The sequence below is a fragment of the Poecilia formosa genome, unplaced genomic scaffold (assembly GCF_000485575.1).
Source record: "Poecilia formosa unplaced genomic scaffold, Poecilia_formosa-5.1.2 Scaffold200, whole genome shotgun sequence".
NCBI lineage: Eukaryota > Metazoa > Chordata > Actinopteri > Cyprinodontiformes > Poeciliidae > Poecilia > Poecilia formosa.
Genome location: NW_006800139.1, coordinates 63,474 through 91,211, shown reverse-complemented (window position 1 = coordinate 91,211; position 27,738 = coordinate 63,474). Strand labels below are relative to the sequence as shown.

The 27,738-nt window shown below is 39.4% G+C and overlaps 2 protein-coding genes across 9 annotated transcripts in view; both read left to right on the top strand.

Annotated features, from left to right (window-relative positions):
* Window positions 1-16,563, top strand: part of LOC103148175 (DNA (cytosine-5)-methyltransferase 3B-like) — a 37,557-nt gene extending 20,994 nt beyond the window's left edge. For 3 of the 6 annotated variants that reach the window (XM_007566812.2, XM_007566816.2, XM_016679011.1), the window contains exons 4-22: window positions 671-756; window positions 843-980; window positions 1,897-2,043; window positions 4,565-4,723; window positions 4,812-4,919; window positions 7,673-7,814; window positions 7,886-8,008; window positions 8,097-8,141; window positions 8,230-8,309; window positions 8,388-8,500; window positions 9,424-9,607; window positions 9,834-9,918; window positions 10,069-10,214; window positions 11,438-11,528; window positions 11,728-11,876; window positions 12,859-12,944; window positions 13,001-13,088; window positions 13,167-13,285; window positions 14,393-16,563. In XM_007566812.2, the coding sequence (XP_007566874.1) occupies window positions 671-756; window positions 843-980; window positions 1,897-2,043; window positions 4,565-4,723; window positions 4,812-4,919; window positions 7,673-7,814; window positions 7,886-8,008; window positions 8,097-8,141; window positions 8,230-8,309; window positions 8,388-8,500; window positions 9,424-9,607; window positions 9,834-9,918; window positions 10,069-10,214; window positions 11,438-11,528; window positions 11,728-11,876; window positions 12,859-12,944; window positions 13,001-13,088; window positions 13,167-13,285; window positions 14,393-14,534 (2,231 nt within the window). In that variant the 3' untranslated portion in view covers window positions 14,535-16,563. The remainder of the gene's footprint in view (window positions 1-670; window positions 757-842; window positions 981-1,896; window positions 2,044-4,564; window positions 4,724-4,811; window positions 4,920-7,672; window positions 7,815-7,885; window positions 8,009-8,096; window positions 8,142-8,229; window positions 8,310-8,387; window positions 8,501-9,423; window positions 9,608-9,833; window positions 9,919-10,068; window positions 10,215-11,437; window positions 11,529-11,727; window positions 11,877-12,858; window positions 12,945-13,000; window positions 13,089-13,166; window positions 13,286-14,392) is intronic. The other 3 variants (XM_016679014.1, XM_016679012.1, XM_016679013.1) reach the window with 3 other exon arrangements.
* A 1,263-nt stretch (window positions 16,564-17,826) lies between these two features.
* Window positions 17,827-27,738, top strand: part of LOC103148174 (uncharacterized) — an 18,580-nt gene continuing 8,668 nt past the window's right edge. Inside the window, exons 1-12 of one of the 3 annotated variants that reach the window (XM_016679015.1) lie at window positions 17,827-19,229; window positions 21,250-21,284; window positions 21,371-22,481; window positions 23,105-23,356; window positions 23,788-23,946; window positions 24,108-24,206; window positions 24,569-24,830; window positions 24,910-24,969; window positions 25,047-25,153; window positions 26,483-26,611; window positions 26,694-26,801; window positions 27,217-27,349. In XM_016679015.1, coding sequence (XP_016534501.1) covers window positions 21,429-22,481; window positions 23,105-23,356; window positions 23,788-23,946; window positions 24,108-24,206; window positions 24,569-24,830; window positions 24,910-24,969; window positions 25,047-25,153; window positions 26,483-26,611; window positions 26,694-26,801; window positions 27,217-27,349 — 2,362 coding nt within the window. In that variant the 5' untranslated portion in view covers window positions 17,827-19,229; window positions 21,250-21,284; window positions 21,371-21,428. Of the gene's footprint in view, window positions 19,230-20,852; window positions 21,285-21,370; window positions 22,482-23,104; window positions 23,357-23,787; window positions 23,947-24,107; window positions 24,207-24,568; window positions 24,831-24,909; window positions 24,970-25,046; window positions 25,154-26,482; window positions 26,612-26,693; window positions 26,802-27,216; window positions 27,350-27,738 lie in introns of those variants that run through there. The other 2 variants (XM_007566810.2, XM_007566811.2) reach the window with 2 other exon arrangements.

Below are 27,738 nucleotides of genomic sequence, written 5' to 3'. Positions count from 1 at the left end.
TACTTATATTATCCCTTTGTTGTATTTTAACAGGACACCACCAGTTCCAACTGAGATGCCACTGCATGAAAACACTCAATAAAATACTTAAATCTGTTTGTATCTGTTTCTTCTATCATTTACACACATTTTAAGTTTTGTACAGCCAAGTAATGAAGACCTTCATTACAGATAATTTCTCCCAAAGTTTCAACCCTCTGACCAAACCCGAAATGTCCAGGAGACACCAGGTCTAACCTGACAGGGACTGGAACTTCATTTTCTACAGAACTCCTGAAATTAGTTTAGCTAATATGCTAATACGCTAACATGCATCACAGTCTTCAAATAAATTTCACAATCAATTTTGCTGGATGATAAATTGTCCCAGAAGTTGCGATAAACGATAATGTTGTTTTGAGACCATTTTTGACTAATATAATGGTAAAGGCAAAGCAAGAACACATTCTCAAAGATCTGAGTTTCTTTTAATTTATTATATGATTAATTGGGTTATTTCTTATTGAGACATTCCTAGTCTTCAGTATAGAAAATGTTCACTAGAGCAGTTTAGATCCAAGACGAAGGGAAGAGTCTTGAAGGTATTCCTTTTTGTTGCACCATCTGTTTGACCTTCTGCTGCTATCTCCGTCTCCCCCGTCTCTTTTTCTGCTCCCACATCCTTCGCCAGATGGTAACCAGCGAACGAGAGGAAGCAGGAAGAGGAGCAGGAAGAGGCCCGAGGAGGAGGAACCAGACTGGGACTCCTACAGCCACGTAACGCTACAGGCACATGGAGGCCTCACTTTGTTTGAGCCAACAGATGGAAGAAGCTTCATTTGATTGTTTGTTTGTTTTTCCAGAAGAAGCCGTCAGGATCGTCTCAGTTGGGCTTGAGGCAGAGACCGAGACCAAGAACCATCTACCAGGCCGGCCTGGCGGCGAACCCGCAGACCAAGCACCGCAGGCAGAACCGCAAACAGGAGCAAAGCACAGTCATGGTAAACGCCAGGGACGATCCTGCATTAGCATCGCTATCGGCACATCTTATCGGCCTGATGTGTAAAACTGGGTTAAAAACTGATGTTTACACTGCAAAAACATAAAAACATACCAAGTATTTTTGGCCCAGTTTCCAGTACAAATATCTTAGTACACTTGAAATAAGACAAAACTAAATTACAAGTAACTTTTTAGCAAAATACAGGAGCTTGTTTTATGTTAGCAATCCCTTCATATGGATGAAAATGTCCTCTGGCAGATTATTTCACCTAATATTTTCTTACAAATTAAATAATAGTATTATTATTATTATTAGAGAAATAAAATTAGGGATCATTCTTATAACCAAAATGTTATTTCACTTAAAACATGGGAAAAATCTCTTGTTAGAAATGAAAAGTCTGCTAGTACCTTTTTAAAAAGTCAGTGTTCAAGAATTACTGACTTAAAACAAGTTTCTGCATCTTACTGAAAAGTTACTTGTAAATTTTGTATTATTTCAAGTGTAAAAATATTTTTTTTTACTGGAAACTAGACCAAAAATACTTGGTTAGATTAAGTTATTTTCTCCAGACATTTATTAGCGTATTAAGTTCTGCTCTGCTGTGGTTGGTGGTTACCGTAGCAACCAGCTCCTGCCCTTTCCCTGTTGCCGTAGGTAACCAGGGGTCAGAAGCTTCTGGACTGATGTTGGCCACCAACTTTGATTTTCTTCTTTTCATTAGAAGAAATGTATGAAATAGTACTAATACTATTACCATTTCACTTATAATATGTATATAAATAATTCATAAATAATGTATAATAATTTAATAAATTACATATATATATATTTTTTTTTATGTACATATATAAATAAAAGGCTGTAGACTTTTGGTAGTTTTTTATCTAATCTTTTGTGTTTCCCGCATCCAGTACGCCACTGGTCCTCGCCGAGCCGCCGGCGTCGTTGCCAGGGAGACGCCAGAGGAGCCATGTTTGGAGCTGATGGAGCAAGACTCTAAAGACTCAGCCCAGAGCAGCAGCACCACGTCCAGCTCCGAAGTCCAGCCAGAATACAACGTGAGTCGAACTGTTTTCCTTCCCTCAGTTCAGGCCGCATTCATCACATTTCATCCACAGCCTCTTTAGACTTTAAAACAGTTCATCTCCTTCAGTAGGTTTACAAAAACACTGTTGTTTCCTGCAAACTGTCTATTTTCAGCCCCATTCTGCTTTCAGTTTTATTCAATACACTACAAAATCTTACCAAGTAATTTTGGTCTAGTGTCTGGTGCAAATATGTTGGTTCACTTGAAATAACACAAAACTAACTTACAAGTAACTTTTCAGCAAGAAATAGGAGCTTTTTTTACATAAATAATTCCTTAATATTGATGAAGAAATAGATAAATGTTCCCATGTTATAAGTGCAATAATCTGCCATTGGAACATATTAAAACAAAAGTATTTTTTTACATATTTGTTGAAACTGTTACTGTGTCATGACAGCATGATATTAGACTGATAATATGTTAAAAAACTGAGCTTTACTTTGTTCCAGTGCTAACTGGAAACAGCCAATCAGAGCCAGGAGGCGGGTCTTAGCGCTGTCAGTCATCATCTTGTGTGGAGCTGCCAGTTTTTACCCATCAACAGATCCTGCTGTGAATGCTATTCTAGCTAGCGTAGACACAGAAGACAGTGGATAAACTATTTTTCTGTAGTGGTGAGTTGTTTCTCCGCCATTGCAACATTTAGTAGCAAGTACATGAGGATTATTAACAGCGCTAAGCCCCTCCTCCTGGCTCTGATTTGTTGTTTTGGTCATTTCTTCAGTAGCTCAATGAGAAGTTGGAGGATATTGATCTTTTCACAGATCATCTGTCTCATAACCTGGTGTCAGTTTTAACAAACATGTAAAGAAACATCTTATAAAAGTTACTGCAGCTTCAACAGATGAAATGATGAAGTCTAAGAAAATCCCAGTTTATTTTTTAGGAATTGTTTCCTCCTGCAGCATTTAGCGTTAGCATGCTAATAAAAAGCTCCTGATGGATCCGGGCAGGTCTGCAGGCCGCCATGTTCCCTGGATGCTCTCTGTTCTCTGCGGTTGTTTTCACACAAAGTTCTGGCTGAACTCAGCAAAACATCTGCTTGTTAAGTCAGACTGCGACACGCTGCCAAATCGTTTTCTTTGGAAACACTTTAATGACCTCAGTGATTAAAAAATGCTATAAAAAACACATTAGTTTGCTTTTTTCCCCACTTCCTGTTGGTGACTATATTCAAAAGTACAACATTTAAAGCAGAATTTGAAGAAGCTGCAGCCCAAAATGCAAAATTAAATATTTTTGCTGAATCTGCTGCATCACAGTCGTAGTGCTGAGTCACTGTTTGCTTTCCGTTTCGCCTTTTAACACACAGGCAGACAGGAATTAAAGACTCAAACTAACAGTTTATTTGGAAAACTAAAACTTTTCATCCCAGGATTCTTGAATGGTTTTAGGTTGAAACCCGTTCACACAGAAATGATTGCGGTCGCATTTAATTAGTAGCATGAACGACCACGCAAAAAAAAAAAAAAAAAACTGATTACAGCAAACAAGCAAAACGAGTATCCAGTGTCGAGGCCTTTTGTTTGAATGCAAATAAGACTAAAAAAACCAACAAAATAGAACAATAAACTAAAAAGATAAACATAAGTGGACTTAACATGTATGGCAACACCTTTTGACCAACAATGAGCACAGAAAAATTAACTCGTATGGCAAGACTTGCAGAACATAAATGAACAAAAAAGAATGGATCAAAGCATGAACGCAAGCAAAACCAAAATCCAAAAGGAAATATATTTAATTTATTTTATTTAGCAATATTAATATTTAATACCGATTTTAAATACTAGATATATTCGTCTGAAACTTTCCACTGACCTGAAGGAATTTTCTTGTAATGTTCCTGTGTTAAACAAACTAATAAACTAAATTGTTGATTAAAAGATGGATCCCTACTTTTGTGTGCTAAATATAGATTTAGTTAACTTTGGTTTAGTTTATGTCCTGTTTTATTTTGTTTAATTAAATAGTTAGGAATCTTTTTTTCCATTCCAGAATAAAGAATTTTTTTTCTACGTCTGTTTCCTCTACAAGCTGCATTTCCATTGATGATATAATTGCACAATTTGATATTTTTGAGATACATTTGCTTAATGGAAACACACAATTTGGAAAAAAATGAGTTTTTTGATTTAAAAATAAAAGTTTGTTGCTAAGATGTGGCAGTGTTTTTTTGGCTGTATCAAAATTGGTTTATTTTGCAAAAGCTGCAATGAAACACTTTTTTCACATCACGAGTCGCATGATCAACAACCGGACATAGCCACTTGCGAAAACAGCAAAGAAGACGACAACAGGAAGTAGCTGGAGGATCATGACGTGGCGCGTTTTTAATGACTCGTCACGTGATTGTGATTCTTATTTTAATGGAAACACCTCAAATGTGAAATGGTGTTTTTTCGACATTAGAGGAATATTAAAGTTTTGCAGACATTTGAAACCTTGAAGCTTCATGGATGCTCACTGTCTTCCTGTTCTGTCTGTAGGATAATAAAGGTTTTGGAGTCGGTGAGCTGGTCTGGGGGAAGATCAAGGGTTTCTCCTGGTGGCCGGGCATCGTGGTGACGTGGCGCGCCATGGGCAAACGGCAGGCCAGCCACGGCATGAGGTGGCTGCAGTGGTTCGGAGACGGAAAGTTCTCTGAGGTAAAAACGCCCAGCCGTCTTGAAGAAAAGATCAGGAAAAGCTGTGTTTATCTTGGGTTTTGAACCTTTCCATGTGATTTTTGTCCAGGTTTCAGCAGACAAGCTGGACTCTCTCATGGCCTTCCCCAAGTTCTTCAGCCAGGCTTCGTACACCAAGCTGGCCTCCTACCGAAAGGCCATCTTTCAGGCAGTCGAGGTACTTTTTCAAGTTTAACGCAGCTGATTGCCCGAGTAGTTAGACCCAACACTAATGAGCTAGCATCATTTATTAGACATCATTAGTTAGAGCTAATACCATCTGTTAGAGCTAACATCATTAGCAAAAGCTAACACAGGAGCTAGCATCATTAATTAGAGACATCATTAGTTAGAGCTTTTGCCGTAAGAGCTAGCACAACGAGCAGGAACTAACATTAGTTAGAGCTAACAAAATTAGCAGGAGCTAATGCCATTAGTTACACCTAATACCTTTACTTAGAGCTAGCATCGTTAGCAAGAGCTAACGGCGTTAGCTCTTGCTGTGACGTTGTTTAGAGCTAACATCACTGATTGAAGTTAACACTGAAGTTAGAGCTAGCACCTTTAGCAGGCGCTAACGCAAAATCAAAACAAATTGAAAGATAATGAATGAATGTTTTAAAGTGGCATATTTAAGTCTTTGTAACACATCGTTCTAATATATTTATGAAAATGTTTAGAACCTGATGATAACCATAAACGTCCGAATCTCTCCTCTTCCTCCGTTTCTTCCTCTGCATTTTCATTTCTGCTTCAACGTTACATGGAGCAAAACTTACTGTCCTGCCTGGACTTCGCTAAGTTAGTCGATTTCAGTAAGTGATAAGTCCAATAAACCCCTGCAGCCGTTTTCGGACAGATGTTTCATCAGATTCAGTTCCTGAGAAGTGGAGATGCCGGCTTATGTAAACTACCAGAGCTGCTCTCAGCGTTTCCACCGTTACAGACGGCGATAAACCGTCTGTTTACACTCAGATAACCTCCATACAGAATAATGTCTCCAGCAGGTCCAGAAACTATTTACACATTATTATTTACAAATTAACTGCGTTCACACTGGATGGATTTGTTTTGATGTTGTGCAGTTTTCCATTAAATGTTCCGCCTGGTTCTTTCTGACTGCAGAAATGGAAATTTGAGTTCCTTCAACAGTGACTTCAGCTGAAGAAAATCCATGAAGATGAATATTTTCTCACTTTGTAAAGCTTTGGAGTGAGGTTTTGTTAGCCAGTCAGAACTTGAGCTTCAGGTCAAACTCAGCTGGTTTAGCATTTATGCTAGCTGGCGATGTCTCTGTTTACATTCTGAAAAATCTATAAAGCGTGAAGCAGATAAGGAAACAGATTTGTCTGGCATGAAACACTCTGAGAGGAAACGACCGATCTACCTGGAGCTTCCCAGCAGTGTGTGTGTGTGTGTGTGTGTGTGTGTGTGTGTGCGCGCGCGTGTGTGTGATCTAACAAAGGACACAGGTCTTTGTTACACATTGATAAAAACAGAACCACTTCCTGGTTGTTTTTGCTGATCCGTAAAGTTGAAATGTGGTTTAAAATTCTCTCAAATTCCTTTTTCTGTTTAAATGTAAAGGCATGAAAAAACGGTTTAGTCCAGTGTTTCTCCACCCTGGTCCTCAGGCCCCCTGCTCTGCATGTTCTAGATGAGCCTCTGTTCCAGAACAGCTGATTCAAATGATTGCATGACCATCAGGAGCTGCAGAAACTTGTTAATCACCTAGAGATACAATTCAGGTGGCAGAAGGGAAAAACCTAAAACATGCAGAGTGTGTGTGTGTGAGGACTTGAGAAACACTGATTTAGAGGTAAAACAAATATTGTGTTTTTAATCATTTAAACTTTTATTTCAGGCCCAAAAACATCAACTAACTTTATATCAGCCAGTTGGATTTACCTTTTATTTCTGCTCTGACTTGAGTAAATTGTTTTCTACTCATTGAATGAAAACCAAACATGTTTTAACCAAAATACCCACCAGACAGAGTCTGAGCTGTGGTTTTTGTTTTAGTTTCATCAGTTTTTTATTGAAAGAAACTGATTTGGAAAAAAAGTTATTTTGCCTGATTTTGTCATTTTTTTATTAAATGATTTATTGTCATTTTCATCCTTAAAATACCAACATTTCCACCTAACTTTATATTTGGGTCCATCTGATGTATTTTTAAATATTAAATGATTGATAATTTGATCAGTTACTCGGTATTTTAGTAAAAATATGTTGAAGCACTGCTACTTCAGTATAATTTTGTGAGGATCTGTGTTTTCTGTGTATTTATTTTGAGGTTTTTCTGTTTATTTCTGTTCCCCGGAGTCTCTGTGCCTCCTGTCCTGATTGACCCGGCTGTGTCTCGTTCCTGTGGGTTAGGGGTTAGGGTTAGGGGTTAGGTTAACCCTAACCCTCGTTCCTGTGATTACCCTCCCTGTGTGTTTAGTTCCACCTGTTGTCTGATCCTTGCTGCTGTGTGTCAGTCTGTCTGATCGCCTTTCCGGTTGAACTGAGGAGTCCTGGTCGGCTGTCAGTCTTCCAGGTTCAGTTGCTTCCGGTTTAAGCTGTTTAAACTGCCGCGCCGCCTGAACTGGACTGTTTTTAGCTACTTCCTATTAAACTCACCACCTCTCATTCTGGGTCCTGCCTGCGTTCATACTCGCCACCACAAACCACTTCATGACAAATTTTTGTTTACTCTGATCATCAGTGAGGATTTTTATTGAAGTGCTTATATTTTTAATAAGCAAAAAACATCAATACGATTAATTATCAAAACTTTTCCTTTTACCTCGTTTGTTTTTGTGAACCTGAATAATCTGTTCTGGTGTTTTTTTTCTCGGTGGGTCTGGACACCTCGCAATGTGTGGTCAGATTTGCTCAGTCAAACAGGTGAATTTGAGATTTTGTGACGTTTTGTCGCCGTCTCAGATGGCCAGTGTCAGGGCGGAGAAGACGTTTCCCCCCTGTGAGACGGACAATCCCGAGGACCAGATCAAGCCCATGCTGGACTGGGCCAACGGCGGCTTCCAGCCCAAAGGAGAGGAAGGACTCAAACCGACACGCAGCGCCAGTGAGCTAAAGACAACCTGAGTTCAGTCGCATGCAGGAGAGGAGTGTGAGCGTCTGTCTGTGTGTCTGCAGGCAGCAACCCGCTGGACCACCAGATCCTCAACGTTTCCCTGCCAGAGTATTTCCCCAGCGCGAAGCGACCCAAAGTCAGCCCCTGCAAGGCCAAGGCTGCGCCGGAGGAGCCCTGTAGCAGAGGTAGGGCTCACCTGTGCAATGGTCTTAATTAAAAATACCATACAAAATACTGTCTCTCACGTTGTTTCAACGTTTTTCTTTCTGCCAGAACAAATGGTGAATGAAGTACAGAAAAAGAACCGAAGTATAGAAGGTACAGTCTGGGTGTCCAACGCTGCTGCAGCGCACAAACTCCTATCCGTGTTTTGATTCGACTCGCCTGTGTTTTTCCGATTCATCAGAGTTTTGCCTCTCATGTGGAAAGATGAGGGCAGCAACCTTCCACCCGCTCTTTGAAGGAGGCTTGTGCCAAACGTGTAAGGTGAGGTCCGCTCCAGATCGGATCTTTGAACCAGAGGATGACGGCGGTGATAAAACGCTGCTGTGTGTGTGTGTTTAGGATGTGTACCTAGAGATCTCCTACATGTACGATGACGATGGCTACCAGTCCTACTGCACGGTCTGCTGCGGAGGCCGAGAAGTCCTGCTCTGCGGAAACGCCAACTGCTGCAGGTCCGTTCCAGAAAAACGTTCAGGAATTCAGCTGCAAGAAAGACAGAAAAACTGAAAACATTATACAAGGACACAAAAAACATGGAGTCTTTCTGGAGTTTTACCCATCAGGACCTACAAAATGGTCAGATCTTTTCCAGGTTATAAAATTATTTGAAGCAGAGTTTAAAGCTGCTGTTTGCAACTTTATTTAAAAAATGTTTTACATATTTATTAAAAATGTCACCGTAATGTGAGACAGATAATCTGTGAAAAAAATCTGTTTTATCCCTGAGCTCTGACCAAAACAATCAGAGCCAGGAGGAGGGGCTTAGCGCTGTCACTCATCCTCATGAACTCGCTGCCCTATGTGCTAATGTCAGAGAAGCAACATACCGCTACAGGAAACTTTGTCTACCGTCATTGGTGGCTAAGCTAACTAGCCTTAAGAAATCTGGCACGAGTTACGAACTCTTCAAAGAGTTAGATGTTTATATTCATCCTCTTATTTTGAAGTGGCTGAAGATTGTTTCATTTTTTCTCCTCACGTTCTCGACAGGTGATGTGATGATTATTCTATATTCAGGATCTATAGTTTAACTGATATTCTATGACCGAAGCCCTGCTGTGGTCAATTAGTCAAAATTAGCAACAGAGTTAGCAAAACTCAGCAACTATAAAACAGAAACCAGGAGAATCACTTCCATACTAGTATTTTTTGTACCCTGTTAACGTTTATCTACTTTGTTGTGTTACTGACACATGGTTGGAGTTAGCATTTAGCATTAGCTTCCTCTAAATGCTGTCGGTACAGCTCTTTAGCTTTAGCAGAACTGTCGTTTCACTGGTTTACGGTTAGCGCTCCATTAGCTAAATGTTTTCAGCTCTTTCTTCCACAGTTAGACGTGCTGTAATGCTAGCGCCTCGTTGTGTCGTCCCACCAGGTGCTTCTGCGTGGACTGCCTGGACATCTTGGTGGACCCCGGGGCATCCAACAACGCCCGGTACCAGGACCCCTGGCGCTGCTACATGTGCCAGCCGCTGCTGCAGTACGGCGTCCTGAAACGGCGCCACGACTGGAGCCTGAAGCTGCAAGAGTTCTTTGCCAACGATAAAGGACAGGAGTTCGTGAGTCTAACCGCTCGGTTTGGCCTCCAGATGGGCGACGCCATCTTTGTTTTTGTCAGAATGTTACATTTACCTTCAAGGTTTTAAAGAAGGCAAAGTTCTGAAACATGAAGTTAATCAACCAGCCATCCAACCAACCAACCAACCAACCAACCATACAAACATACATACATTAACCCACACACCCACCCACTGACCTTCAGTGTTTTTTCTTCTTCTTCTGCAGGAAAAACCAAAGATTTACCCAGCAGTCCCTGCTGAGCAGCGTAGGCCAATCAGAGTCCTCTCCCTGTTTGATGGCATTGCTACTGGTGAGGAACCACAAAACCTCTTTTTACTCCAACATTTCATCTCCTGTATAAAATCTCTCCTTATTGGGGAAACTGAGGAACTGACGTCATGAAACCTTTATTTCTGATTTGATGTTTCTGTTGATGTCTTGTTTGTGTTTCTGGCTTCAGGCTACTTGGTTCTGAGGGATCTGGGCTTTAAAGTGGACCAGTACGTGGCGTCGGAGGTGTGTGAGGACTCGATCTCTGTGGGCGTGGTCAGACATGAAGGAAAGATCCAGTACGTCCATGATGTCAGGAACATCTCCAGGAAAAACGTAAGAGACGGCGGTTCAGAGTCGGGTTGGACCAGAGCGGCCATATTTAATGATTCCTTGGACAGATCTGCTTCTTTTCTCTCTCCAAGACACGAGCAGAAACGTTTGAGCTGAGCTTGAAGGAAACATCCTAACCACCTGGAATGATTAATCGATTGCTGATTAATCATTCCAGCAATCGATTGCTGGATTAGTTAATAATTATTAACTAAAGTAGTTAATAATTATTAACTACTTTAGATATTGATTGCTTATTGGAGTGTACAGACTCAGAATTATGCCATTTGCAGAAAAAAAAACAACACTCTCAGAACAATTATTAAGCCACACTGTGCAGAAAACCAGAGCCAGCTCGAGGCATTGCGAGTTGAGGGCTGTTTATGGCCACCACCACCACCAGGGGGCCCCCAAGAGCATCATTTAACTTTATTGTGCAATAATATTTGCACATTTTGCTCATTGTTTTAAATTTTAAAAACTAAAGATATTAGACTTGCTACCATGTTTTCTGTAGAGTCAGTGTTTTTAAATTGTTAAATTAATATGCTACACTTAAATACCACTCTGCATTTCAAGATGGAAATTAATTAGCTTTTATTTTGATAGTCCACTTATGGGACTATAAGGACTAGCTAGATGCTAAACATTAACATCTTGCTAGCTCTTAATATTAATATTTAAATATCTAAATATTATCTAAATATTGAATATCTAATGTTTAGCTTTTATAGATAATTAGCTAGTATAGCTAAAATATTTTATCTAGCTCTAGATCCCTCAGAGTTAAATATTTTGCTAATTTAATATTTAGTTTGAAACTGTGACAATTAGAAATTAGTGAATAACATGGTAAAAATATCAGTTTATGACAGTTTTATAAAGTAGCATTTTGATATAAGCCTCTTAAAGTAGTTTTTCCAACCATGTATATGTTTTCATTTGTTTTTACTGTATTTCTTGATTTTATGCATGAAATTGTATAAATGTTTGTATTTTGTTTTTTGTTTTTTTATGGAAATGAGCATTTTGATTAATATGCAGTGTCCCAATTAAATAAAATCAATTGGTCAAAAATATGGTAAAAACATGACTGTGATAAATTAACCCCCATTTTCGTCTCATAAGGCTTAAAACCCGGAGTTAATTTGACTTTGTACCGTTAAACTGCTGGCTCTTCAGGCGTAATTCCCACAGTCTAACACCAGGTGGTGCTGTTGTCTCAGATTCAGGAGTGGGGGCCCTTTGACTTGGTGATCGGAGGAAGTCCCTGCAACGACCTGTCCATCGTGAATCCGGCCAGAAAAGGCCTGTTTGGTTGGTACATTTGTGGATTCCTGTTTAACATTTTTGTAGTGTGTGAAAAGTATTTTTTCTAGTTGTTTTAACAAAATCTCTATCAAAAACACATTATCAATTACACACAGTGTTGTCTCTGTGTTTTTAATGCTTTTTGTTAATGCCAGTAACGCGTAGAGTTGTAACTAGACCCTGATGCGAGTCTGGTTTGCTTCAGGAGGAACAGGAAGGCTGTTTTTTGAGTTCTACCGCCTGCTGAGCGAGGCCAAGCCCAAAGAAGGAGAAGACCGTCCGTTCTTCTGGATGTTCGAGAACGTGGTGGCCATGGGCGTCAACGACAAGAGGGACATCTCCCGCTTCCTGGAGGTCAGCCGAACGCATCCGCACTCGCTTTGGACCACAACACTTTAAAATCAGGAGTTAAAGTCGTGGGAAAACTTTTACTCGAGTTAAATTGTAGTTCTGTAATTAATTAATTTATTGCAATTAATCAAAACCTATATAAAGACAACAAAATAAGCAAAATTTTTAATTTTTTTGCTGCTATATTGTTGGATAAATAGAAATATGAGCTCAACAAGAAAGATATTATTTTTAATCTTATTAGTATGACAGAGTATTGGAGCAATACTAAGAAAAAATAAAATCATAAAATTGCAAGAATAAATTCATAAATTATAATTATTGATGTATTTACTTATTTTTTCTTTTGTAAAGCATCTTGTGTGTCCAAAAAGCTATAAAAATTTGATGTATTATAAAATTATGAGAATAAATAATCCATAGATATTAACACATCTCACCTGATATGGGATTAGCAACCTTTTCCATTCAAAAACACACTTTTGCCTCCGATGCTACAAAATAAAACTCACCTGGAGATGTAAAAAAACGATTTTCTTATGCACAAAATATTTTATGAGAGCTAACAAATTAGTAAAGTTTATTCAATTTAGAACAAAATAAATTTATTACAAGAGGAACAAAGTAGAATGAGGTGCGTCTTTTCTTTAAATATGGAAAAAATGAAGATAAATAGTTAGCATAGCTTGAAGCTAGCTACTTTTAAAATTCTGTTGTGGATTTTAAAAACAGATTTTACATAAGAACTTATAGAAAACCTTCTAAAATGACCATTTATTGTTTCATTCATAATGAAAACATTTTCTTTTTGGTTTTGTTAGACCCCTGAGCTAGCTAATGCTAGCTCAAGTTAGCTAGCTTCTAGCTAGCTTAAACTGGGCTGAATGAGTTTTCAAGTCAAGATTATAGATTTCTGATGCCACTTTCTGTCTCTTCATGTGACAGACATATCCCAGCTGACCTCTGACCTCTGTGTGTTTCGCAGTGCAACCCTGTGATGATCGACGCCATCGAGGTCTCCGCCGCCCATCGTGCGCGCTACTTCTGGGGGAACCTGCCGGGGATGAACAGGTACGCAGGGAATCGCCTACTGTTGCTTCTCAGACTTACCTTTACGTTGATTGTAGTGAAACTGCGTGTTTCAGGCCGCGCTGCGCCTCTGGGATGGACAAGCTGGAGCTGCAGGAGTGTCTGGACCACGGACGGGTCGCAAAGGTCAGACATAAACACGTTAATCAGGATTTTCCCTGCAGAGTTTTCCACTGGGAGTTTGACGGCTCGTGTTTCTGTCAGTTTGGGAAGGTGCGAACCATCACCACTCGCTCCAACTCCATCAAACAGGGGAAGGACCAGCACTTCCCGGTGCTGATGAACGGGAAGGAGGACGTGTTGTGGTGCACGGAGCTGGAGCGGTGAGCAGGACAGCTGCTACGGCAGGCCGTTTTAGCATAAAATCACTTCCAACGCTCACAGTCCTCATATCTGGTTTACGACTAGACACATTAGAAATAAATGTAGTAGACGATAAGTTCTCCCTGAAATTATTGCTTTAAACGATAATATTGTCATATTGACACCATTTTCAACTAATATCCAAAATAATGACATGTAAGTTCACCCTCTCAAAGCTTAAAAAAACTTGAATTTCTAATTAACATTTAACACTAAAACTGGAAAACATTTTAAATATCCAAAACAAACAACAATAATTAAAATGGATAAGAAGTCTCAAGAGCCAAAATTACATTTTCAAAAATAACAATTATTCAGCATAGACAGGGAAAACGGGCAAAAGGGGCGGGAAGTGCAAAATAATTGTTTTTATTTTGGATATTTGAAATGTTTCCTGGTTCCATCGTTAAATGTTCATGAGAAATTCACGTTTTCTTGAGCTTTGAGAGGATGTACTTACATAAATGTCTATTATTATTAGATGAAAATGTTCTCAGAATGACAATATTATCGTTTAATGCAATCATCTCCGGGACAATTTATTGACTAGGAAGATTGGTTTTGGTGACAGGCCTAACAAATTTGGCTGGATGATAAATTGTCCCAGAAATTATTGCATTAAATGAAAATATTGTCATTTTGAGAACATTTTCAGCTCGTATAGTGATAATAATGCAAAAAGACATTCTTAAAGATTAATAAACGTTATAATGAGCATTTAACACTGGAGCTGGAAAACATTTTAAATATCCCAAATAAACAAAACAACAAATAAAATGAATTATGAAGTCTCTACAAGCAAAATTATCTTTAAAAATGGCTGGATGAGATCAAAACATCTAAACATTTTATCAGCCAGTTTGTGGTAGAAACAGAAAAAACAACAAACCATGAAAATGATTGATATTGTTTTAATTGATCATGTGATTGATTTATTTATTGCTTATTGTGATTGACCTAATAAGTCTAATCATAAACCAATTTTAGACATCTGGTGGAACTGATTTTATGCTAAAACAGCCTGCCATATAGACTCTTAATGCTTTTTGTTACTGTTGTTTCGTCAGGATCTTTGGATTCCCGGTCCACTACACCGATGTGTCGAACATGGGCCGCGGCGCCCGGCAGCGGCTGCTGGGCCGGTCCTGGAGCGTCCCGGTCATCAGGCATCTGTTCGCGCCGCTCAAAGATTACTTCGCCTGCGAATAACCGCAGAAACCACAGGGACCTGAAGACGTCTCACTCTGTCAGACACTTTCGCATGGAGAGAGTTACTTTGATTCGAACCAGAGCTCCTGGAAAATGAGAGCGGCTCTCACTGGATGATTGAAAAGAGAAAAAGCTGATCGGATCATCCAGAACCAGAACCAGAGTTCTTTAAACTCCCTGAAAACCGGTCCGTTTCCTGAGCCGCTCAGAAAATAACCAACCATAAGGCCGATTAAAATCTTAACAAATCCACTTCATTCACATTTTAATTGGTAAAAACAAAACCGGCACTTAAAAAAAACTCCTTTATTTTCCTCATTTTCATTTTTGACCATTAAACTGAAGTTTATCAAACCTGAGTGAGCAGAGCTGTTTTACGCAACTTTGCTGCAAAAACACAAAATCTTACCAAGTATGTTCATCTAGTTTCTACTGCAAATATCTTATTACACTTCAAAGATGACAAAACCAACGTTCCAGAGCTTGTTTCAACAGTCATTCCTTAACGTTAATGAAAAGGTTCTTCTAAGATGAATGCTGATCTAGCATTAATTCATCAAAATTACCGATGAATTAAAACCTGTTGGCAAAAAGTTAATTCAAAGTTCGTTTTCTCTTATTTTAAATATATTTAGAAAAGAAACTAAACAAAAATACTTGGGAAAAAAACCAAAATGAGGCCGGTAAAATCAAAACAATTTTTTTCTTTTTTGGCGTTTTTATTTTGTGAAACAGAAAATCTTAGTCGGTATTTTTCATCTAGTTTCTATTTTAAATGTTTTAGTGGATCCAAAATAAGACAAAACTTACCTATATGTAACTTTTTAGGACTTTAAGTCAGCAAATCCTTAGATATTGATGAAAGTTACAGGTTAAATATCTTTACCTCAATATTGAAAACAAGCTCCTACATGATTCTATGGAAGTTACTTGAGTTATTTTTGTCTTTTTTTTAGTGTTCTAAGATATTTGCATTATAAATTAAAATAAAAATACTTTATAAGATTTTGTGCTTTTGTAGCAGAGTTCACTCTGCTGAAAATAAGAACAATAAATAAGTGGATAAACTTTAATTTAGTGCTCAAAATAGATGAAAATGGGGAAAATAAATTAGGTGAATTTGCATTTGAATCTAATTTTTTTTCACGTTCAAATCTTCCCTAAAAGCTTCCAAAATGTTCTGCTCCTGTTTTTGGATTTGGAAGCAAATCTTAAGATTATTTAGAAAGTTTTCAGCGTCTGATTCTGTCTGATCTGCTGGCGTTGATCTGTTAGACAGCAAAAAGAAAATGTGAACCAGTTTTAAACCAAACAGCTCCCTTCGTGTTCTGCTACTGACTGCTGAACGTCTGAAACTTGTTCCGGCCGTTCGGGGAAATCTGCACATTTCTGAACATTTTGTACTGTATCCACCAGAAACCTCTGAGTTCTACATGTTTTCCTGCCAGGTTGTGCTTGAAGTGACTTGAAATGTAAACTGTCACCCGATCAGGTGTTGAAATCTGGGATCTGCTCATCATGTACGGTTTCTTTTTACGTACTGTAAAAAAAGGTTTACAAGACTTTGTTTAGCAGGAACGATTCCTGTCAGACGCTCCAGCCTTCATAAGAACACTTTTTACCTTATTTTTTTCATGCTTAGTTTATATTTTTATTATAACCGCTTGTCTTCTGCTTTAAACTAACAAGTATTACTAGTTTGCTTTGCTTTTAGAATATTATCCCATCATCCAGCTTGATGTTTCTGAACATTTTAGCAGATTTTTAGGAGTTTTATGTTGTGTGTGTTTGTATTTTTAGGCATGTAAACTGGACCATATCTGCAGAGTAGTTGTTTTTAGGGCACTGTTGTATTTTTTAACAGTATATATTTTTTTCATATTAATCTCTCCTTTAAAATCATCTCAGATACAGAGATTGAGTTTTTTATATTGTTTTGCAACAGTTTAGAGAGAAAAACACTTGTACTACTCGTAGCTGCTTTTATAATTTTTTACATAATAAAAAGCAGCATTGCTGCACAAAACACAAACAGGTGTCAGTTCTTGTTCTTTCTGTAAGCATTTTTGCTTTTCCGCTCACTTTTATTCACTATTCAATAATTATTACGTTTAGCTTAAATTCTGTTTCACATCTTCTGATTTTAGTCGGCCATGAGTTCCTAACGTTGGCAAATTACGTTTCAATAAGTTTTTTAACTTGTATTTTATAAGTTAAAATACTACTTTGTAGCTGTCAGCCATCTTGGTAGGCAGTTGCTAGCTCAGAATTGGCTCTTGTTTCGTTCCTATCTAACTTGTAAATATCGGTACATTACAACTATTAAGTCTTAAACTTTTTCTTTCCTAATATACTTTCTTTTAGATGGTCTTGAAGCCATGGTTCATCTGTGCTTTGCCTACCAAGATGGCGGTTGAGTGGCACAAATCATTTCTGGTTCAGACTTGTGGGAACCATGTGTAACTGAAAAGTAGATTAGATCTAAAAATTATAATTAAAAGACCTATTAGATTTAATTTTTCATTTTTTAATCCTCTGTCCAACTTTCAGAGGCCTCTCTACCGCCCCCTGGTGGCCCTCTGGAGGGCCGTGGCCCCCAATTTGAAAAACCTGGTCTAAATGATTCACTTTGTGGGAAAGATCTACCTATCCATAACTCCCTTTTACATTACATCATGTAATGTAAAAGCCATTATTCATTGCAGTTATTTATTTTTCCAGGTTAATTAAAGCATAATTTTCACAGCATAAATACACTTTAATTATCTGTCAAAAATTCACAGGGAAGTTTTAATTTACCATTTTTAAAACTGGCCAAAACAGAGACAAAGTCTGACAAAGTTAAAACACTTTACACCAGAGGGAAATTAAATATCTTAAGTCATGTCATCCAAGTATCTTCAAAGAGTCGTCGTTTCTTCAGAGGGAAGGATCTCCAGAAGCAGTCAGTCTCACAACAAATTTGAAGAAGTCTCTGACAGAAGACTATCATGACCTGCTAACAAGAACCAGGAACAAAGACAATATTCAACAGTAACGTTTAGTTTTTGGAACACTGCTAATCCACCTCATTTGCTTTTGCTACTTTAGATCTCTGTCTGATTGTACTGGTAGAAAGACATTGGAGTAGGGGATATGAAGGGATGGTTTGAACTTCACTACAAAAACACAAACTCTAGCCAGTATTTTTTTATATCTAGTTTCTAGTTCAAATACATCAGTACACTTGAAATAATACAAAACAAACTTATGTTACTTTTCAGCAAAATATGACCTTGTTTCAAATAATTCCTTTTTGTCTAAGGAATTATTAACTTTAAACACGCTCCTGTTTTGCTTCATTGCAATAATGATGTTCTGTAAAGAAAATCATTGCATCTCTTATAATGGAAGTTAATTTCCTATATTTTGGTGTGTAATATTTTCATTTTTCCTCACCAAATGAGGTGATAATTGCTTTATCTATAGTTCCTATCTGGCTTTCTGGATCACAAATAATTATTACCAATAATTTACATAGTTTACTGGAAAGCAAAGTTTTGATTTAAAATAATTTACATATTTTTGTTGTTCGTACTCTCATGATTCACACTCCAGTCCAGTTGGTGGCGGTAATTCTCCATGTAAAATGGCTGCTAACCGCCGTAAAACCGAAAGAATAAGAAGTTGCTAAGTGTTGATGGGAAGATGGAGACTAGGGAACGTAGGTCTACTTTCCAGCTGGACAATGACCCTAAATAAAACAATCAGAGCAACAATATTATGGTTTACATAAAAGCATTTTCATGATCCACCTAAAGTTTTGGCCTAATCCAGATACGAGTATTTATTATATCCATCTAGTTTGAGTTTCAGCTGTTTTATAAAAAATAAAAGGGGCAGATTTAAGTTTTTAGATGTATAAAGCTTGTGGAAAAAGAGTCTGAATACAAATAAACACCACACTTTTCATACTTTAATGTTAAGAAACAAAACACCGTGTATCCTCTTCCTTCTACGTCATAGTTAGGCACTACTTTCCGTTTTCTTGTCATAAAATTAATCTAAAATTAATACAGTGTGGTTTGCAGTTGTAACATTAGAAAAAGTGGAAAAGTTAAAACGTTGTGAAAACTTTTGCGAGGGATCCTATGTGATTGAACTCAATAGTAGAAACAGGGGAATCGTGAATACAATCATATAAATGGCCCTGCGACCTTCTTTTAAAAAGGGCAATCTTCATTTGTTTGCATTTATAATGCGCCTGTCGTAGTTATATGTTAAAATAAACTGTTTCAGAACTCATTTACTGAGGAAATATGTGTAGAAGTGTGCTTTTCGTAACTTTCACGTTGATTTTTAGCGTAGTCTAACGCCTATGACTTTAAATGCCGTTCATTTGATGTTAGCTGCAGGCTAACTACAATGGCGTCTCGATCTGGAAAAATCTAGAAAGATTTGCTCGTTTTTACGCATACTGGTGTTCTATCCAAAGGCCGAGAATTACTTTAGACATAGCTTAATGGCCTACTTTGACAATTGTTGGCCATTAACCTACAATTATCTGTGCGGCTAGTACTAGCGTTAAAAGCGAGGAAACGTTGTCGAGACCTCGCAGTGGGGGACCAGGGCTTTGCTCTCGGCGGAAGGATACACTTTTTGGATTCTTTGATGGTTCGACGGCAGTAGGTAGCGAGGAAGGACGGATCGGCGTGGGTAAGTTTAGCGTGTCTTTTTAAACACATTTCCTACGTGTTCAACTAAAATCTAACTATTGATTGTCAGACAAAATCTAAACACGTTGACAAACAATCTAGCTTGATAATTTAGGCTGCTGTTTCATCGAAATGTAGCTACATTGTTTGGTTTGGTTCACTAAACGTACTTCTGCGTAACAAACGACGCAGAAGCTAGCATCCGATTGGAGTAAAGGGTTAATTCGCCGTTTTTGTTGACTTGTGATTAACTCCTTAAATAAATGCCTACAATGACCAAACTTGGACAAAGTTATTCTGCATTGTGTACAAACTTAAAACTTTTACTCTATTTTTAAACAGACGAAAATGGATATTATTGTTATTGGTTGGCATTTTTACAAATTCTTCAAAACACAATTTATGAGTCTTGTTTGTGAAAGACTGAAACAAGACGATTTCAGCTATTTTCTTAGTGAATGGGCCAGTTGTGTTTTAAACCATCTTTTGGTTCACGTTTAACCATTCTAAACCCTTTAAATTTTGATTTTCGGCGCCAGTATTCTGGGCCATTTAAATACTAGCTATCGGTAACTTCAGCGTTACAATAAGTTGTAATTTGATTAAGTTTATGTTGTTTAACGTTGTCGTTCTTGTGTGATTGGTGAGCGAAAGTTCAGCTAAGGCTTCATTGTTTCGTTTGGTATTGTTCTCACTCCCAACCCCTAACTTGCCTGGTTCCATGTTTTTTTCTTCTTCTTTTTTTTTCGCTTTTAAGCATGTCTTGCGAAGTTATTTGGATTGTTTGTATTGGCTGAAAAGTTGCTCACTTCGACCCGATTGGCGGAACTGTCATGACGTCACAGAATCAACTCCAATTGGGGATGCGTAGGATGTCAGAGCCATTTAAATGACCCTGACGGAAGTAGGAAGAAAATGGACCTTGCCGCAAAAGTAAAATGTAAATTATTCGCAGTTTTTACTCCTCCAGAAATCCTCATCTACGATATAAATTAAATTATCATTTTGTCATATTTTTTAAGTAGAAGATATTTTTTATTTATATTTTGTTCTGGCAGGATTTTAGTACTTTTATCCCTTCTAATTTCCCTCTTATAAGAAAAAGGTCGTTTTTGATAACGCTGTCTTTTTTGGGGGGGCTTTTTACACCAGTTAACAATTAATCAATTACTAAGGTGGTTGACAATTATTTCAACAATAGATTAATCACAATTAATAGCGTGTTACGATAGCAAATTTTTCTGGACGATAAATTGTTCTAGAAGTTATTACGATTAACAGTAATGTTGTTTTGAAACATTACATAACATATAATACTATTACTATTCTAACAGTAATAAAGCATGAACACATTCTCAAAGATTATTAAACTTTATATCCTAATAAACATTTAACAGGAACTGGAAAACTTTTAAAATATCCAAAATAAATAAACAAAAGAACAGAAACAACAAACAAAATAAATTATAAAGTCTCTGTAAACAAAATTATCCTCCAATAAAACTGCTGGTTGAGACCAAAACACCAGACTGAAGAGTTTTATCATCCAGTTTTTGGTAGAAAGAGAAAAGTCATAAATCATGCAAATGGAAATTATTGAGCTTGTTTTAATATATTATTTGATTTATTGCTTACTGTGACAGGTCTAATGATTAATCATGATTAATCCAATTAATTGTTTCAGCCTAGACTGATGGTTTTTGTTGGGTACAACTAATCATTGTTTTATCATTTTATTTGAGTGTTTTGTCTAAATGTGTTCAGTTGCCTAACTGCCTCTGACCAGTTTTCTTTAAGGTTCTTTCTTTATCTATGATGTAATTTTCCACTCCAGGGTCCATCTGTTCTGTTATCTCTGCATTGTTCCCCTGAAGAAGGTCATCATAATAAAGGCCAGTTCCCAAGCAGAGTTGAGCAGAGCTCACCAGTCTTTGATCCAGAGCGGGTTAGAGGTTGTGGATCTCTCCCTTTGTTAAGGAAGGCATAAAAACCTCATTGGTCTTTTGTCTGGTTCTTTACAGGTCTTGAGCTAATTTTAAAAAGCCCAACAGTTTTGGTAATGTTCCAGTGAAACTTCTGATATATTAAAGGACGTTTTTCATCACAGAAAATAATTTTTAAATATAACTCTTCTTTTTTCAGGTCCAGGTCAGCATTCATCCAGCCTGCTTCTCCCAGGAACACTGAACTTCCTGTAAATATGGATTTGAAAACATGCCAGAGTTCGGATGTGATCTGTTTGACGTCAGAAGACGATGAGGACGTGGTTTACATGTCGACGGCTCAGAAGCCCGATCTGAAGCAGGAGGCTCAGGTGAAGGAGCAGATCCAGCGCCTGGACAAGCAGATTCCTGCGAACGATTTGGTGAACTTCATCAGAACTTACTTCCAGGATGAAGTTTACTCAGCGGAGCCAGAGGACATCATGGCGGTCGTCACCGACCGGCCGTACTCTGTCTACCTGTACGTAGGTGTGGAGCTGGGCGCGGGACGCAGCGCCAGTGTCCTGCTGATCGGATACTTTGATGAGCATTCATGCCGAAGCGTGGTGAAGCTGCTGCACACTCTGCAGATGAGCACTGACAGCGCCGACCCTCGCCAGCCGAAGGATACGGATGTCGTGGCACATGTTGCCAACTCGGACGCCTGGCTGCTGGTGGAGGCGCTGCGGAAGTACGAGCTGCCGCTGTCCAACCTGGTGGCGTTCTACAGCAGCGCGCCGCAGCCGGGGCTGAGCCGGGTGTTTGTGTCGCAGCTGCAGGCGTTCAGCCCCAAGCTGCTGTCGCTCTGCAGCATCCCGGGGATCGCGGAGCGCACCTGCCAGGCTGGACTCACCGCCGCCTTCAGCCACGCCATCGACCTCATCACAGACGTCCACTGCCACTACTCCATCTGTCCGTCCATCAACGGCAGCCTGAAGGAGGTGTTCGCCAACACCGGCCCGCACCTCCCACAGTATCTGTTCCTCGCCCACAGCGTGCAGAAGATGGCCGCCCGGTGGCAGGACCTGCGGGAGTATTTTAAATCGCTGAATGAGGCAGAGGCGTCAATCCGGAGCCGGCTGCTGGACGACGCGGTCCGGTTGCAGTTCCTGTTCCTGTCCCACGCCTTGGAGCCCCTCAGGGAGCTGAACGAGCTGCAGCGGGCCGGGATCGCGGAGCTGAGCATGGAGCTGCAGCTCACCTCCATCCTGATGGAGTCCTACACCGCCAGCATCTGCCAGCCGCACGCCGTCGACCGCTTCCTCCTAGAGGTGAGCACTTACCGTATCGCTTATAGGGCTGGACAATAAGTCAATAACAACTATTGGCTTATTGTCCAGTAATAATAATAACTAACTTACTGACATCTATTGATGCTCTGGTGAAGCAAATAATAATAAAAATAATACAAACATTTCAGATAAAACTGTCAGTAGCACTGGACAATAAAATCAACAATATATTCCAAATAGACATGTGACCAATATCAGTAGATAATACCTCAGATAGAAAATTCAACATATAAAATATTCACTGAACTTTGATCCAGAACATTCTGGGGAATCAGCCAATCAGCAAAGAGAGTGACCCACTCATTCTGTGGTTGCCTAGCAACAACCTGCTGGGTAAGAAGCAGTTTCAAGTTCGGTTACCTAGCAACAACCTGCTGGGTAACTTAGTTTAAGGTTTCTCCTCTTAACTGCTTAAAAATAAAAAACAGCATGGAGAGAAATCTGTGGACAAAAGGAAAGTGTTTATGTTTGTGGTGCTGAATTCTGTCATGCACTTATCTAAAAAAAGAAGTAATGTGTAGTTATTTTATCACCATTTATATTTTTGTTAAAATAGTGTTGGAAAATATTGTGATAAATCTCTCCGTTCCTTCACGCTGCAGCGGGAGCTGGACCTGCTTCACGGCGACGAGCTGCTCCCTGTCACCGAGGTGAACGTCGGGACGCGCGCATCAGACTTCATGTTGGCCTTCGGGCCGAGTCTGGGGGAGCAGAACCTGGCCCGGTTCCTGAAGGACGCCCAGGCGTTCTACAGGGCCGCCCTTCAGAGTCTGGTGGAGAGCATCCCCGGCCCGCTCGGAGACGTGGCGCTCAGGAACATCGGGCTGGTGCTGAAAAATCCAGAAAGTATCACAGTAAGAATCCCACCGTCCTTCACTTCCTGGATCTTAGAAATACTTCTGAAATGATTCATCAAAATCAGTTGATTATTGAACCCAATCATCTACCAATTTAGTAATCAGAGTATACAGACTAAAACATGAAATTTGCTGAACTAACACTCTGAGAGCAGTAATTAAACTAAAACTGTACAATATAAATAGATTTTGTATTTAAGATTAAAAACCTTCTTTAATATTTTCCACCCAGAACTCCTCAGGTACCATAGTTTTAGCTTCACCTGGTTCAAATCTGTAAAATTAGCAGCAGATCACCCATATACTGCAGGAACTATTCAACTGTCTGTGTTTTATGTTGTGGCTCGCCAGGCTTAACACCTTGGGGGATCCTGAACATGCCAAGTGCTTGCTGTGGTTTTCTGGTGAACTCTCCATCTGTCCTGCAGGAGAAACATTTTCCCTGGGAGGTGCTGCCAGTGATGGCCGTCCAGCTGGGGCTCTGCGCCGCCGGGCCTCCAGAGGTGGAGCTGCAACGCAGCTGCTGCGATTTCAGGAAGCTCATCCAGGAACAGAGCAGCAGTGACGAATGTAGCAGCTGGGTGAAGGTAAGAGGTCACAGTTGGGATTAAATGTGGCGTGGAAATGAAGTGGTGAATGTCGTTGTTTGGGTCATTTGTCCAAGACGCCTCAGAAATATGGGAAAATCAGTTTATTTTGGTGAAAAAGTGTCAGATCAAACCGGCAGTCTCTGCTGCTGTCTGTGCAGATCTTGGACAAAATGAAACCGTGGCCCACTCTGCACAGGCTGTTTCTGACCCTGCTGGCGCTGCCCAGCTCTCTGCACCAGACACAGGTGTTTGCTAAGGTGAGTTGCTACATAAAACATATTGAATTCACATTTAATCAAATGGGTTGGAGGTGACCCGAGTGAGCAGCATGGACTGTTTAATACAGGTCCTGTGGTGTGTTGGTACATCGCTTTAGCATTAGCTCCCACTAGATACTGAGTTGGTTTAATGCTTTAGAGTTAGTTTCCACTAAATGCCATGTTGTTATAGTGCTTTAACGTTAGCTTTTGCTAAATACCGTGTGCAGCGCTTTAGCTTAACTGATGTTTATTATTAGTGCTTTAGGGTTAGCACAGCTAGCGTTGTAGTTCGCAGTGCCCACCACTGGTTTTATTGTGACTGCTGTGAAGACCTGAGTTATGTTTGTTCCTCTCTGAAGGCCTACAGGAACCTGAGAATCCCTCCCTACAGGGAGAAAACTCCCGTGGCTTCACCGCACATGGAGGTCTGGGGACAACGATCGCCAGTCGGTAGGAAGAAATTAGTTTCTCTGGAGGCTTTTGGCTGCCAGAAAGTCAAAGTGAAACATGATGAGAGTTCATCAGAGGACGATAAGAGTCCTGCAGCGAAGCCTTTAATATATAAGAAGATGAGGCATAACAGGAGTGTGGATGACATGGACTACACAGACAATTCCTCAGGTAGGACTTCCCAGTTTACCTGGACGCTAGCTGGTCTGCTGTAGCTCTGTTAGCTTACTCTCTGGCTGGGTTTTATCAGATGTGATTGACATCACAGAAGAGCCCGTGAAGTCTCCGGCCGGCCAGCGGACGAAGACGAGTAAGACGATAAACGTGAATCTTTTCTACGTCTTTCTGCTTCACTGCAAGTCCTGCTCATTTAGTGACGCTTTGCAGGTGAAGGAATTCATCACGGAGAGTTTATCTTCATCGTGACGAGCGATGAAGAGGATCAGAGCTGGGACTCTACAACGAAGCTACCGGGTTGTGAAGAAAAATCTGTTGTAAGTGTTTCTGATGAACCTGGGGAGGATCACAGAATGTCAGGGGTGCCCAAAACTAAAGTAGTCCAATTTTTCTTTTTTGTTTGTTATTCATCATAGATCTATGTTTACTGTATTAAAAGAAAAAGAAATCTAGTTTTCTAATTCTTTCAGGCTCGATTTAACCCGTTACTCTGTTAGAACAGGATTTAGGTCACTTTTTTTAAATGATTGGTATTTTCAGACAAATTCAGAAAATTAAAGAGGCTTTATTATGTGTTTCCAGGCACATAGTTGAGCCATTTTATACAATATTTATGAATTTGACCTATCAAATACATGTGGTTGATTTTTTTATTTTAATTTTAATTTTTTACAATTATAACCAATATTATTTTCTTAAAATTGAAAATGTTATGTACAACACAAAGTTTTTTGTCTTTTTATTACCAATTTTTATAATGAGCAGAACCAGGCCAATCCAGAGATTTTTACTGAAGAATCGACTTTGCAACTTTTATTTAAAAGTAGATTTTTCTGTAAAATCAGCTTTTTTGAAGCTTTACATCATGTAGCGATATTATTCCCTCATCAAAAACACACCTGGAGCCTTGCTTTGATTCTTTCATTCATGTTTGAGAAATCCTTTGATCTCCATGGCAACCATTCAGCTGCGGAATGCCTGGTTGGACCAAGCTCCGCCTCCAACAATGAAGCGCCTCCCCCACTCAGCTCCTTCAGACTAGCCAGCAGCAATTAGCAAACACCTGGTGGAACTGCTGAGCTCTATAGGACAGGGGTGTCCAAGGTGTGGCCCTGGGGCCATTTGTGGTCCTTGAAAGGATTTTGTTTGGCATCTGGCTCCAAGTCAAGAATAATAAAAACTTGGCCAACAAAACAGAAAACAATTGATGACCCAAAAAACTGGAAATTGTCTGTTTATCTTTTAATAAGGCAACAGTCTACTATAGCTGTAACGATGTACAGATTAGTCAGATTTTATTTAAAAAAATCTTTAATGTTAAGCAGAAAATCATGGTTAACTAATTTTTGCATTTTAATTTTATGAATTTTCTGGCCCGCCAGTAGCAAGAAGTTGTTGTAGGAGCTACTTTTCTGAGCTGATAAAAACATTTTTAAAGGGTTAACATAGGAGTCATGTTGTGATGACTTCCTGAAGGCGGAGCCTTAGAACAGGAGCTTCTTAAAGAGACAGAGACCCCATTTCAAGGCGTTAAATCAGAAAGTAAAATTTCTTTTACATCATGTTTGACGTGTATAATATTTTTATAACAACTGAGGGTAGCATGGGTACTTGATTGTGCTATAAATGCCTGTGTTCGCCTGCAGGGGGAGCTGGTCTGGGGTCAGATTGAGGGTTTCTCCCCGTGGCCCGGCGTCGTCGTCCCTTTCAAAGACCAGGTCCATCGTCCTCAGAAGCGGATGGTGGAGTGGTACGGCCAGAGAATGTGCTCTCAGGTCTGTGTTTCCGCTTCATTGTTACTGGTTGGTCGTTTTTCTGCAGATGGTAAAATGTCCGCCATGTTGTCTCCGATTGCAGGTCAGTCTCCAGTCTCTGAAGCCGTTTGCTGCTTTCAGCCAGTATTTCTGCGCCAACTCCTTTGCAACCCTGGTCACCTACCGAGAGGCCGTCCTCCTGTCGCTGCAGGTCCGTATCAAGCCGCTCTAGGCGACCCTACAGACTAGTGGCAGCTGCTTGTTCTCACATAAGGTGTGAGACATTTCAAAGCATAAAACTTTACTATATTTTAGTTTACCTTGACCCTGCTGTAGACTTTATTAAATTAAGAATAATATAAAGCTGTGAATTGAAACGGTTGTTTTAGTTCATTTGTATTGATTTTATCTCTAAATTGTGGCGCTGGAAAAGTTTGAAAACTTACCTTGAAAATGTTGGAAAATTTATTGAATTTTACTTTGGGAAAAGTAAACAAACCCTGCAGTGCCGCCATGTTGAACAGGTCAAACGTCAGTGAACACATTGCGTTTATATTCTCCTCTCTGTACAGAAGCAAATGTTGTTTTCATTTTGTGGTTGAAGCATTTCCGTTTGTGTCCTGCAGGAGGCAGCAATGCGCTGTGGGAAGAAGTTTTCTCCTTTGCTCCAAGACAGCGAAGAAGTTCTGAAGCAGGTTCTGGACTGGGCGTTCGGGGGCTTTCAGCCGACCGGTCCGGATGGACTCAAACCTAAACAAGGTAAATATTTAACACTGGAACTGGAAAACATTTCAAATATCCTTTAAAATAAACAGAAACAACAAATAAAATGAATTGTGAAGTCTCTGTAAACAAAATTATACTTCAAAAAAGAGCCTAAAACACCAAAGTAAAGATTTTTATCATCCAGTTTCTAGTAGAAAAAGAAAAACGATAAATCATGGAAATTGAATCAAGCAGTTCATTAAGCTCACTTTGATATTCAACATAATTTAAAGGCAGATCGAATCGAGTCAGTAAGCATGCATGTGGCAACAGTGGAGAGGAAAAATATCCCTATAACAAGAAGAAACATCCAGCAGAACCAGAACCTGGCTCAGGCTCTGGTTCTGCTGAGCACAAAAAGAAACAGATCCAGGAGTATTTTC